At 37.9% G+C, this 11,672-nt stretch overlaps 1 protein-coding gene and 1 long non-coding RNA gene across 11 annotated transcripts in view; one reads left to right on the top strand and one right to left on the bottom strand.

Annotated features, from left to right (window-relative positions):
- Nucleotides 1-11,672, bottom strand: part of NTNG1 (netrin G1) — a 148,130-nt gene that overhangs the window by 43,534 nt on the left and 92,924 nt on the right. For all 10 annotated transcript variants that reach the window (XM_050306686.1, XM_050306695.1, XM_050306690.1 and 7 more), the window contains exon 5: nt 3,122-3,148. In XM_050306686.1, the coding sequence (XP_050162643.1) occupies nt 3,122-3,148 (27 nt within the window). The remainder of the gene's footprint in view (nt 1-3,121; nt 3,149-11,672) is intronic.
- LOC126635436 (uncharacterized) lies at nt 651-9,976 on the top strand. Its single transcript, XR_007627716.1, has 3 exons — nt 651-712; nt 5,516-5,675; nt 9,181-9,976. It is a non-coding gene; the product is annotated as an uncharacterized LOC126635436 (long non-coding RNA).

The following is an 11,672-nucleotide window of genomic DNA, read 5'->3' as shown; positions in this document are numbered from 1 at the left end:
AGAGAACAAAGCAGAAAATACCGTTTGATTATTGTGATTGCATCTTGCACTTGGGTGCACGGTCTGTCTCTAAACTCTGACTCATCTGCCAGCAGCAGGCTTTAAGGTGATAATCACCCACACAGAGCTATTTGCACATCATGTCTATCCTATCCTGTATCTAATTATACCCTTTATAACAAACTGTTTAGCATAATTAGTGGAGTTATGCTTTACAGGAAAAAAGATAGAAGCCATACTTTAGAAGATTCAACTTTTTGAAGGCACACATGTACAGATTAGTGACTTTGGTATCTGGTCACAAAAATGAATATTCTGATGCACTGGTCAGTGTAAAATTGTACAATCATTATTTTATCAAGTAAAATAATGTACTTTTCAGAATATTTACATACTGTATGTAAGCATTGCTTAAAATTATGAAATGGTTTTGGGACTCATTAATTGCTAACACTTTCACCAGTATTTTTCCAGACGTGGCTGAAAAATGCTGAAAGGGCCAGCATTGTAATCGAGAATGCTGGAAATTATCAGAGAACCTATTATTCAACTGATAGACAACAGCAGGTACAAATGACCTTAATGGGAAAGCTCTGATTTTTTAATTTGTTTTGTTTCCTTCTAGATGATCAGAAAGGATGTTTACCAATGACCACTCTTTCTTTGTGTTCAAACTTTAATAATAAGCTGCTTTAACACAAGATCTTTTGAGGTAAAAATGGAATAGAGAATAATACATATATGTGCACACAGGAATATATTTGTTTTTCTTTGTTTGTTTTCATTGCAGTCTTAAAAATGTTAACTGAACATTACTGGTGTTGGCATCTTCTTTGTATGCTGACAATTTAGTCTTTCTAACCCCCCTGCCCCAAGCCCATCCTCCTTATACAGTAGGAAAAGCTGGAAGTACACAAAAGCCAATATCCCCCTGTAGGTGTTTGTTGCCAGGCAAAACAAAACCCAAACTGCATTTCCTAAGAGTAACTTCCTGTCCTCAGATGGGGGAAAACTGCTGATGTGAACACAAATACTGTATTAGCGTAGACAAAAGAAAAAATCATGCAGAATCCATTAAAGCAGCCACAACTAATTAATCTTGTTTGGATTTGTGTGTTAATTTTACTTCTGTTGACTTCTCTTTGACACCAAGATAAATTTATGGATTCTATCCTTGTTTAACAAAAGTTCTGCTATTTCTGTATTATCAGAAAGATGTTCAGAACATTGTGCAAGTAGAATTATTTCCCCCATGAGCGATTTGAGAAAAAACACATGGAAAAAACAAGCAGAGTATCAGTATTTACTTGAAGAGATGCTCATGCTTCACTCTTTCCAGGAAGGCAAAGAAATTTGTTTAATTCTACAACAAATCATTTCAAGACATTTACAGCAGACTAATGATAAAGCATAGACTTGCAGAAACTCTTGTATTTCCTATGGAATTTTAAATGGAATTTTCTCCATTTGCAATAAATAAACTATACTAATCACTCCAGTGTAAAATGCAAAGAGGTCAACAATGCATCCTTTCAGCTCACCATTGTTCAAAAGGTAATTGAGTTTCCCTATTAAGTTTTCAAAGGCCAACATCTGCTGATGCTCAGAAATGGTAGATGTGGTGACGAAGGCTGTATGGAGTGGGAAGTGAAAACACAACCATATAGACCATGCAACACAGAAACTATAGCACAACCAAACTCCAAAGAGCTATTTTCCCATTCATCCCATTTCTATTATTAATGGCAGGAATATTTCTGACATAAATTTCTCTTTCATTTAGCTCTTCCTTTTTTTTGTTATAAAATATATGTGTAAACGCAAAGTTTTGAAAACAGCATATCGCTACGAATTTGCAGTCATGCAAATACCAAAGGAGACACTAGAGCAGGAAAATGCCATTTTTAAGATTGAAGGCTTTCGTTTGCACATTATTGTCATTGATGCTGTTTAACTATTTAAAGCTGCAAAACAGATGCCGTGGTGTTCGGCTTTAACACTGCTCTCACTTGCAGGGGAGATAGTTTTGCTGGTGTTTAACTTGCTGTCTGGAGCTTAACAAATCAGTGCCATTCATGAGCTTCAGTAAACTGACTTGATTTATAAATTGATAGACCTGACCCTGCATCATAAGAAGCAAGACCATTTTACCCAAATTATTAAAAACTTTTCAGCTGGGTACTGGGCATGGCAAATTGCATTTTACAACTGTGATATTTTATAATTGAGATAGCTCTGCATTATACAAGTTGTGTCTAAAGTACCTACAAAGCTGAGGCTGTGGGGAATATTCTTTCAGTCAGCCACAACAGGATTCCATTTCTGCCTCCCTGCTTTATTTGTAATTAGCTAACGTGCCATGACTGTGTGCACTTCTCAGCTATGGAATTCAGCTGAGACCCATAGCTGAGCTGCTGTGCACTTAGTCCCTCCAAGTGTTTTATTTAAGTAACCATTTATTTCATTGATATAGTGGTCCTTCACGTAACAGTGTCACGGTTTTGTTATAGTTTAAGTATAATATTTTGGTCCTTTAGTTGCATATAGGAAAGCATTTTTTCTGTGAAGGAACACAATTCTGTTTATTTTGTGGAGTAAATCCGAGTTCAAAGGCCGCTAGAGCTAATGCAGATACCAGCAGATACGCTGTATTTGCAAATCTACTTCATAAAAATGAAAGCTCTTCCATTTATAAACTCTTCCATTTGCTCTTTGGATTTACACAGATGTACATACATGAAAATTAATGGTCCTATACTTCTTGGTCCTATACTTGTTATTAGCAAACACTTTTTTTTCCACGTTGTTCAACAAATATTTTCTGTGCAACAGTGTCTTAATTCTTTGTGTAACACTCAATTTCATAAGACTCAGGGTTTCTTGGTGACAAAAAACAATCAGAAAATCTGTAGTTGGGTGCAGATGAGTTGCCAGGAGCGACATTGTCTCTGACCACATAATAACAGTTACATATTAATGCAACAGGGGAAGGCCAGCATGGAGCCCCTGCACTACAGGGCACATTGTCAGAGAAAAATTATCTACAACAGAAAGGGATGTTGAGAAATTAGTTCCATGAAGCTGAATGACAATGCAAAACAATACTGGTTTTATTACTTACTACCAATACTGGAAATACTGGGTATACCTGTAAAGAAAAGAAAAAAACAACAAAGAAGTATAGTTAGCTGTTTGCTGTAGTTGGTTGAGCTATTACATCTAAGATTCTGAAAGCAATTTTAGAACACTGTGGTGGCAACTGCCAATATGTACCCGGACCTTCATAAATGCAGAGTCTTTAGATTTTTCAGTATGGGGCTGCAGGGACCACTAAAATGCACTGACAGATGGGACCTACACCAGCTCTCTGTACTTCATGAATTTGTTCAGAACACTTTTGTATTTCAACTAACCAGCCATTAGGTTTAATGCTCTAGATAAAAATATCAGTCATGCATGTATTATGCAGATCTAGGAGAGTAATTTAACCAAGGGATAGATGCATTGCTAACTGCTTTGGCCAGCTGCTTAAGTCAGTTGATACCTTCTGTTGCATTAATTGTATAGAGCTATTTTTCCCTCTTTTACCTGACGGTTATCTAAATTAAGCTATGTAAAAGAAAGGTAATTGAGTGAAACAATCTAATACAGTAGGTTGGCCTTATTGGCTAAGCCTCTCATTGATTTTTTTTTTCCTATGTTCATTTCATTCCTAAACTGAATTAATGCAAGGAAACCATTTTAGAGGCAGGTGAGATTTACCATAAGAGGTGGGGATGCTGAGGAGTAAAACTCCTTTACTGGATAAGCAATGAGGGATCTCATGTTCTATGATGCAGTCCCAAGATCTTGTCAGGTCTGCCCTGAAATGTGTGTATCACAAAATATGGACATGAATCTTTCCTGAAATGCCATTTTCTTGAGATTAAATGCCATTGTTAATGGACTACAGCTAGTCACTTGGGTTAGTCAGAAACTGCAGATCAGTATTTAAATCCTGGATATTTGCATCCTCTTGGTTAAATACAGTTTGCCTTTTTTAAGTTTTATTGACTTTTGATGGCATGCATTTTGCTGCAGAAATCTGTTTGTTTCTCTATTAAACACCTGCTCAATTTCTTTCAACATTTATCTTGAAGATCCCTCTTATTCAGAGATGGCATGGACCTCATTCTGCAATTTAGCAAACTGGAGTGAAGGAATGTCTCGAGTATTAATGATATTCAATCTAAGCAAGGTTGAAGAGTCAAGTTGGGAACACTTCTAACTCGTGGCATGGCTAAGACAATGCTGAAGTAACATGAATTTGCAGACTGGGAACAGATCTTTTATGTTTCACCACCACAGTCTCGGGGCACATGTCAGAATTGCAGCTCTCTGGTTTCCTATCCCACGGCACCTGTGGTCTGGCAGAGCACCGAGCACCACACCACAGACAGCACCTGCTGCTCACCCAGCCCTACACTCAGACATTGTTTACAAACTTAATTATTTCCACTTCTGCTGAGAATAATGTGTATTTTCCAAAATTTTAGCATCAGAAGGTATTGAAAGCTAAATGAAAATATCATCATAAAAGAACAATACACTCATAGTTCTAAAAGTCACAAAAAGAGGTTTTTTCGGTTAGGATTATGTAAGAAAACTTCTATCCCTTTCTCTTATATGTCAAAAAGACAATCAATTTTCAAATAATTTTCCCTGAAGTTTCAATAGCAGCTTGTTTAAACTTTTGCGAGTCATTGCAGCTGGTTTAAATTAGCAGGATCCGGGTTTGTTTATTCACTCATGGAACCTACACAAATATTAGATAAAATACAAAAACTGTGTTCTCGCACTGACACTTCCACTGTGAAATGGTATTTGTATTTCCTCTGGGTATACTTCCCCGCCTCAAACCTCTCTGTCTCCTACACACAAATACAAATATCCTTTCCTTTCTCTCCTGAACAGACTGTAGCAAAGGGAGAGGTTTTCCTGCAAGTCTGCTCTCCTCATTTTACTGTATTTCAAAATTTTCAATGAATTCATAGTGATAAATGCTTCCTGGGCAGAGAATAATGAACACAAGATGCCTACTAGTCTGAGGGCTCCGTATTAACCTTGCAAAGGTGTCTTTGGGTTCTGTTTCAAAAGCTAATTCTGTCCTTTTTCTGTTTCTGAATTGGTGTGATCTTCTGTAACCAGACTGATTTTTGTAATACCAGGTATCCCTGTGTGTGGTGACTGGCCTTGATAGTGCACTACTTTATGCCCTTCTTACTAAAGAGAGTGAGAATGACACCTCTGAGTTTGTCTGGAAAAGAGTTGGTTATGTAGGGCCATGAAGCAGGATCTATTAACACTCTGTGAAAACCGCACATATGATGGGAAAATTATTCTTAGAACGAGTGTTTTTGTGAGATCTGGAGTTACATATTGAGGCTAGCTCTTGAATTCAGCTGAGCTGTATTTGGTGCAAGTCCTTAGGTAACGAGGCACAGGAGGTGTGATCCTCTCTCTCCCTCTCTGTCAGTGTGGAGGCAGGAGAAGGTCTAAGCTCACTGCTCCTCCTGTGCTGCTGCCGCTGGGGACACCAAGAGACTGCAGAGTCATCTCACCACTGCTGGCCCTTTGGATGGACCTGCTATGCTGTGGGGCGTGGATCGTTTCTGCTCAGCCTTGTATTGAAATCTGTGAGTACTTTGCAGCAGTGATGTGAAAAGGTTATAGACGTGAAGGATCAGGCCCATTACTTCCCTTGATGCACAGCTTTATTCAGCCAGGCATAAAGAGCAAATAAAACCAAGTGATTGAATTTACATATATTCAGTTGTTAAACCAAAGCAATGTCCAATCTAAATTATCTTCCAGTTGAAATCACTGGGATGGTTATTAATGGTAATAGCTTTAGAGTGAGGAGACAGTGAGTAGCTACTGACCCCAAAATGGCAAACATTGCAGTAAAATGTCACTAATACTATTTATTATTTTTGACTTGACTTGAGGGTGGTGGTTTGGTATATTACATGTTCACTGTAAGTGCATCTAAATATATATCCATTACTTGAGAGGAAAAAAATCTGGTGTTTTCCTTTCATACAATCTTCTGAATCTGCCTTGTAATTTTCTCGTTTCCCTTGCTTCCAGAAATGGGTTGTTTTAGCTCTTAGCTACCATGGAGCTGCTATTGAGAAAGAAAAAAAAAAGCAAATCAGATGCTAGGAAAGAAAGCCAGTTTTTGATTTCTTCTATAGTTTGTGTCAGTGTGAAATCCGTAACACAAAGGAAGAGGATCAGGATTTCTGTGAGAAGGGTCACACTGCTGCTTCCAGTCTCAGACTCTGCAGACCCTCTCAGCACCTTCACTGTCAATGCCCATGTGAGCGTCTGCCAGCAGCACAGTTAATGTAGCCAGGCTGCAACTCTTCCTAGGCAGGGAGTGTGTGAGGAATGAAGGAATTATTCTGTCAACTCAGTCTTGGCTACCATCTTTCCCACGGGCTCGTCTGCCTCTTCTCCATCACAACTTAAATGTGCACCTGCCATATGACAGGGAGCCAGGGACAGGGTCCTGCTGCTATCAAAACACTACACCCCGTTCACAGCTCGCTCAGGTTCAGGGAAAGGGGGTCCCTAAGAGCTCCAGGTGAGATCAGTACAGCCCAGAGACTCAGAATTAGGACTGTCTCCCATGAAGTCATGGCTGGATATGACAGTAAATAATGGAGTCCAGGTATTAATCTGTATTAATTGCTGATCAAAGCTGTGTGAGAACTTTTCTGACAAAAGAGATGTCTTTATAATTACACTCCACACCACACATTTAACTCAAACAGGAACAAAATATAGAGCCTTTCATAGCAAAGAGTCAGAGCAGGCAGGTCAGTGCCACATCTGATCTTTTGGTAGAATATCTGTGCTGCAGCATCACAGCACTCCCTGCAGGGAGTCTTTCTTCCCTCTGCAATTCCTTCACTGAGGCATGATTGCAACATCAGATCCTCAGCATCAATATTAGAAGTTCTGAATTCTCTAGTAGTTTAAAGCTCTGAGAAGCTAAAGGATCCTGGAATCTTGTAAGCCCTCAAAGGGAGTGAGCATCATGATCACAGGAGTAAACTTTTCATGTATTGCTAAACCTGTATTCAGACAAAGGACCACATACAGTGAAATACAAGTTCTTAAGAAATTTCAAGGATTTCCTTCAAGGGCCCTGGAACTCCTGCTACTGTTAATTTTGCAGTTGTTTGCTCTGTAAAGATTGAAAATTTTTCAATTTCCAGAAAAAGAACTGCTTAGATGAAGTTTGTTATCCCTCACCTCTGCTTTCTCAAGTGATATTACCAAAAATAAACGGGACAGAGGAAATACTTATTGCTTTATTGGGTAACACCTTTTCAAATTTGGACTTTTTCTTGTTATGTTTTAGTGAGTCCCAATCAGTATTGAAAACTCTGTCTGGGAAACTCCCAGTGAGATCAAGGGATTTTTTTTCAAGTAATTGTAATTTATTGATAGAATATCAAAAACGTTGAAAAGCCTGAAACTCAGACCACTTACAGCACCTTAAAACATCTTAAAACAGAAACTTTGCCTTCCCATGCTGCTGCTGCTGCTTAAAGACTAGAACTCTCTTTCATTTCACCTCTTCACTGTATATTGCAAAAATAGAGTTGTTTGAAGCCAGTGACGTATGGAAGCAATTCATTTCCCAGCAACAGATGCCACCATAACCAGCACAAACAACCAGCTCAGCAGGGTCATGCAAGAGGGTAGAATGCTGAAGAATAATTTTTCAAGCCCTATTTAAAAAAAAAAGCAGCACATTATTTACAGTGCATTGTTTTTCGGTACACACCTGCAATGTTTTGCTGGCTATTGCACTGGATACCTAGTTGGAGGGAAGTCAGTTTATCACTTCCAGTTTTTCCTGACATTCCTGTCTACCTGAATGCTCTTGATACACTGCAGTTTTGCCCTCACCACTAGGCTTCCCAGCCTGATACAACTTTTATATGACATGTTCCTGTGGCTTTATAACTTCTGTAAACTTCATGGGCTAAGACTAATATGTAATACAAATAGGAACAATAAGAAGCTTTGCTGGTTTGTAACTTAATATTGATTCATATCTTCCTTTTTCTCTTTGAAAGATTTATCAAAAGCATCAAGGAGTAACATTTTACATCCTAAGTGTAAGTGTCCTACTCCTTCTAATTGAATTATGAAGTAGGCACTGGAAAGCTCCTTCCAGTTGTTTGGGAGAATGAGGCCCTTAGAAAATGGGACACTATCTAGTTTGAATCTGCTTTGACAGGACAGCAGGATGTGTGATTCTTTCAGTTGGAGGGGTCCGTGGTACTTGGATTCCTGAATAGAAAGCAAAACTTCCTGGCCAACTTCATTTGTGTTGATACTTCAAGATGGCTTTGTGTCAGCAAATATTTACAGGGAACACTGCAAACAAAGATGAGGGTAACCAGTGCAACTCTGTGGGTGCCATAATTTCTGCCAGAAACTGTTTCTGTCACAGCTGTGCTGCAGGGAAGCGTCGTAAGTCTTTTTCCATTCAGGGAGGATTAAGTCTGTGCTGCTGAGATAGAAGCTGTACAATTGGAGAGGGACCCACTGCAGGAGAAATTCAGTGAACTGACTGAGACTACCTAAGTCTTGACTGAAAAGAACCACCAACGTTTGCCATGTCCTGGTCAATCCTTTGTTTCATCTTGAACTATGAATTAGGAAAGTCATGTAAAAGCTGGGAGGTGGTTTTTCCCAGAGTGTTTGGGCACTTGTGGTACAGGTTATTGGTTGTGAAGGGACTGACACAAAGCGAGCAGGCTTTGATGCATGGCAGCTCAGCACAGTCTTAGACAGCACTGTCTGAACAGAAGTGCCAGAGATGATCTAAACAACAGGAGGAAGAAAAGGGCTAGTGCTGCTGTCAGACACATACAGCTGCTGAGGAGAAAAGCCATCCTGTAATACCAAGTATAGAGAAATTCAATAAGTTCACTTTGTGTGTCAAAACATATTGCAGAAAAAACTATCCACAGAATGTGGCAGCAAAAGGGAATGAATGCAATCACAAAATAGTCAGTAAGATAGAGTGAAAATATAAAATAAATGTTATATGGAGACAAATGCAGAAATACTGTTACTGCCAGTAAACAACAGAGTACTCACTGTCTTTCACAGGTAAATCATGGAAAAATGTTATGCATTCTCCTGAAAAACTCATTATGACTTTAAATGAGAAGGATACAGAAAACAGCTTTATATTAAGGTTTATGTTTTGACTGAAGAATAATCTGGAACGGTCTGTGTTTCATGAGCTGTACCTTGAAAAGGTATGATAAAGTGTTACTGGTCACAAAAAATGGCAGAAACAGAGCAATGGAAATAACAGAAGTTATAGATTGGAAAGATTTGGAAATGGATATTATGCTTCTCATTGAATCTGAGCAAGTTTCCCAAGTTCAGAGAATATCAAGAAAAAGTATCTTTTTATTTTGGAAAAAAAGAAAAAAGTGTTTCATTTATACAACCATTTTAAACTATATCTTACTTAAGATACACTCACTTCCTTAGATGGAAAAGACAGACTTCTAAAATTGGAAAAAGGATGAGTATCAAAGGGACACTGCAGTACTGGATTATACAAAGTGTCCCTAGGGAATTGAAGTAATATATGAAACGAAGTTTAGGCTCAAACTAGGTAAGTTACTTCTATCAACATGTTCCACTATTTACAGAATTCACACCTGACTGGGGAGGGTGTAATGCTGGGGCTGCATTGCTGAAGGAAAAGGATAAAAAAAATTCCACTGCAGTAATATTTAAGTTTGAGAGAGCGAGGAGCGAGCAGATTAAAACGAGGAAGTTAGCTAACAGAAAAATGAAAAGAACATCTAAAAAGATATAATGCAAACAGCATGGAGGCAGGCTGGAGACAAAGTGTATGAGAGACTCAGAATAATCACATATAACTCATCTTTTTTTTTTTTTTTTTTTTTTAAATTATAAAAATCAACTCCTGTTAAGCTAAAAATCCCAGACCTCAAAATGAAAACAGCAGAATGTAGACGATTTTGGAAAGACACCCTTCAAAAGCGTAAGTCTTCTCAATGAAGAAAGATAGGGGTGAAAAAAAGCATAAAATCTGTCAGTTTATATATAAACCACAGTATTTTGAGAATCAACTTCCTATAAACACAAAAGTTAATAATTCTTTTTTGTTAATCTAACCACAGTAGAGTCAGGAGGCCTCCCAGAGAGATGACTGGGAAGACAAGCAATCAAGGTATTATTAATTAATATTATGGTTAAGTAATAATTTAATATCAAATTAAATTGTTTAATTAATATTACATTTAATAATTTAATTGACTTTTAAATAATATTGCATTTAATTAATGGTTTTCACTGATGTTCACAACAAAGAAGGAGAGAGAGACTCTCACAATCTGAGGAACCTTCTCAGTGTTTGTTATCATCTGAAGTAAATGATATCTTACAACAAGAATTGCCAAAGGAGATGTACACCTAAGAAGTATTTTAAAGGAACTTAAGCATGATGTTTCTGAACTAACTCCTGTAGCATAATAACCTGCTTATAACAGACTGGATGTCAGAAGAAATATAAAGCAGACACACTTTTAAGCTATTGTAAAAGAACCATATTGTTGTCATGTCTAGAGTATTGTGTAGTTTTAGCCTAACCAAATAAAAAAATGACACCATGGACCCAGAAGAGATCAGGAAAGCACAGATGACCAGAGATGTGGCACAGTTTTATGACAAGATGAAACAGATCAGGATTTCGTCATTTAGAAAACTGGAGTGGATAATGTCGAGTCTATGTCATGAGACATGGTATAACTAAGCTAAATACGGGTTGTGTTATTCTATGTTCCTTCCTGTCTAAGGAGGTACAGGCTTAACCATTTAAAAACATTTAAAACAAACAAAATAACATACCCTTCACTCATTGTCTCATTAAACTGTGAAATGTATTGCCATAAGATACCACTGAGGTCAAGCTTCTATCAGCTGGGTCTCTCCCTCTGATCAGCAGCGAGCAACCACTGCGAGTATGATGGAGGGTTGAGCTCAAAAAGCCAGGTTATTGCTGGTGACTGAGAAGGCAAAGAATAAATCCTTCCTGGTTCTTCCTGTTTGCCATAAATTCATGCTGCTGATCACTGCTGAAGTCAGGATTTGAGGGGACATGGAGTATTCGTCAGCTCCAACAAGGTTACGTTTTCATGATGCTATCATCATAATAGTAATAATAATAAACCTCAGAAATTTCTCCCTGTTTTTTTGTGAAATGTTTTGATTTTTGATGTAACTGTATATCTGATGACATTTACTAATGTGATTTTAACCATTTAAACACATTTAGAGTTGTTTTAAGAAGCTTCAGGCATCCTTTAGGTGGGCGCTAATTCCACTGTTCCGTCTGGTGTGTGCTCAACTGGCTGGAAAGGAGGTAAGTGATACAGCAAGCTGCATTTAGCAAGACCCCTGTTTTCATGTTCAGATGTATCTTGTCACTAGGTTAGATAACTGCTGGGGTAGCAACTGCATTTTTTTATATATACATATATTTATAAAATATGTATGTATGTGTATACATATGTATGTGTGTATATGTAAAAATATACAGATAAAATCAACCTGGTAAA

The sequence above is a fragment of the Myiozetetes cayanensis genome, unplaced genomic scaffold, assembly GCF_022539395.1.
Source record: "Myiozetetes cayanensis isolate MyiCay16 unplaced genomic scaffold, myiCay2020 scf12, whole genome shotgun sequence".
In the NCBI taxonomy this organism is placed as follows: domain Eukaryota; kingdom Metazoa; phylum Chordata; class Aves; order Passeriformes; family Tyrannidae; genus Myiozetetes; species Myiozetetes cayanensis.
Note: the sequence above shows the minus strand (reverse complement) of the source record. Positions and strands in the feature narration are given on the sequence as shown.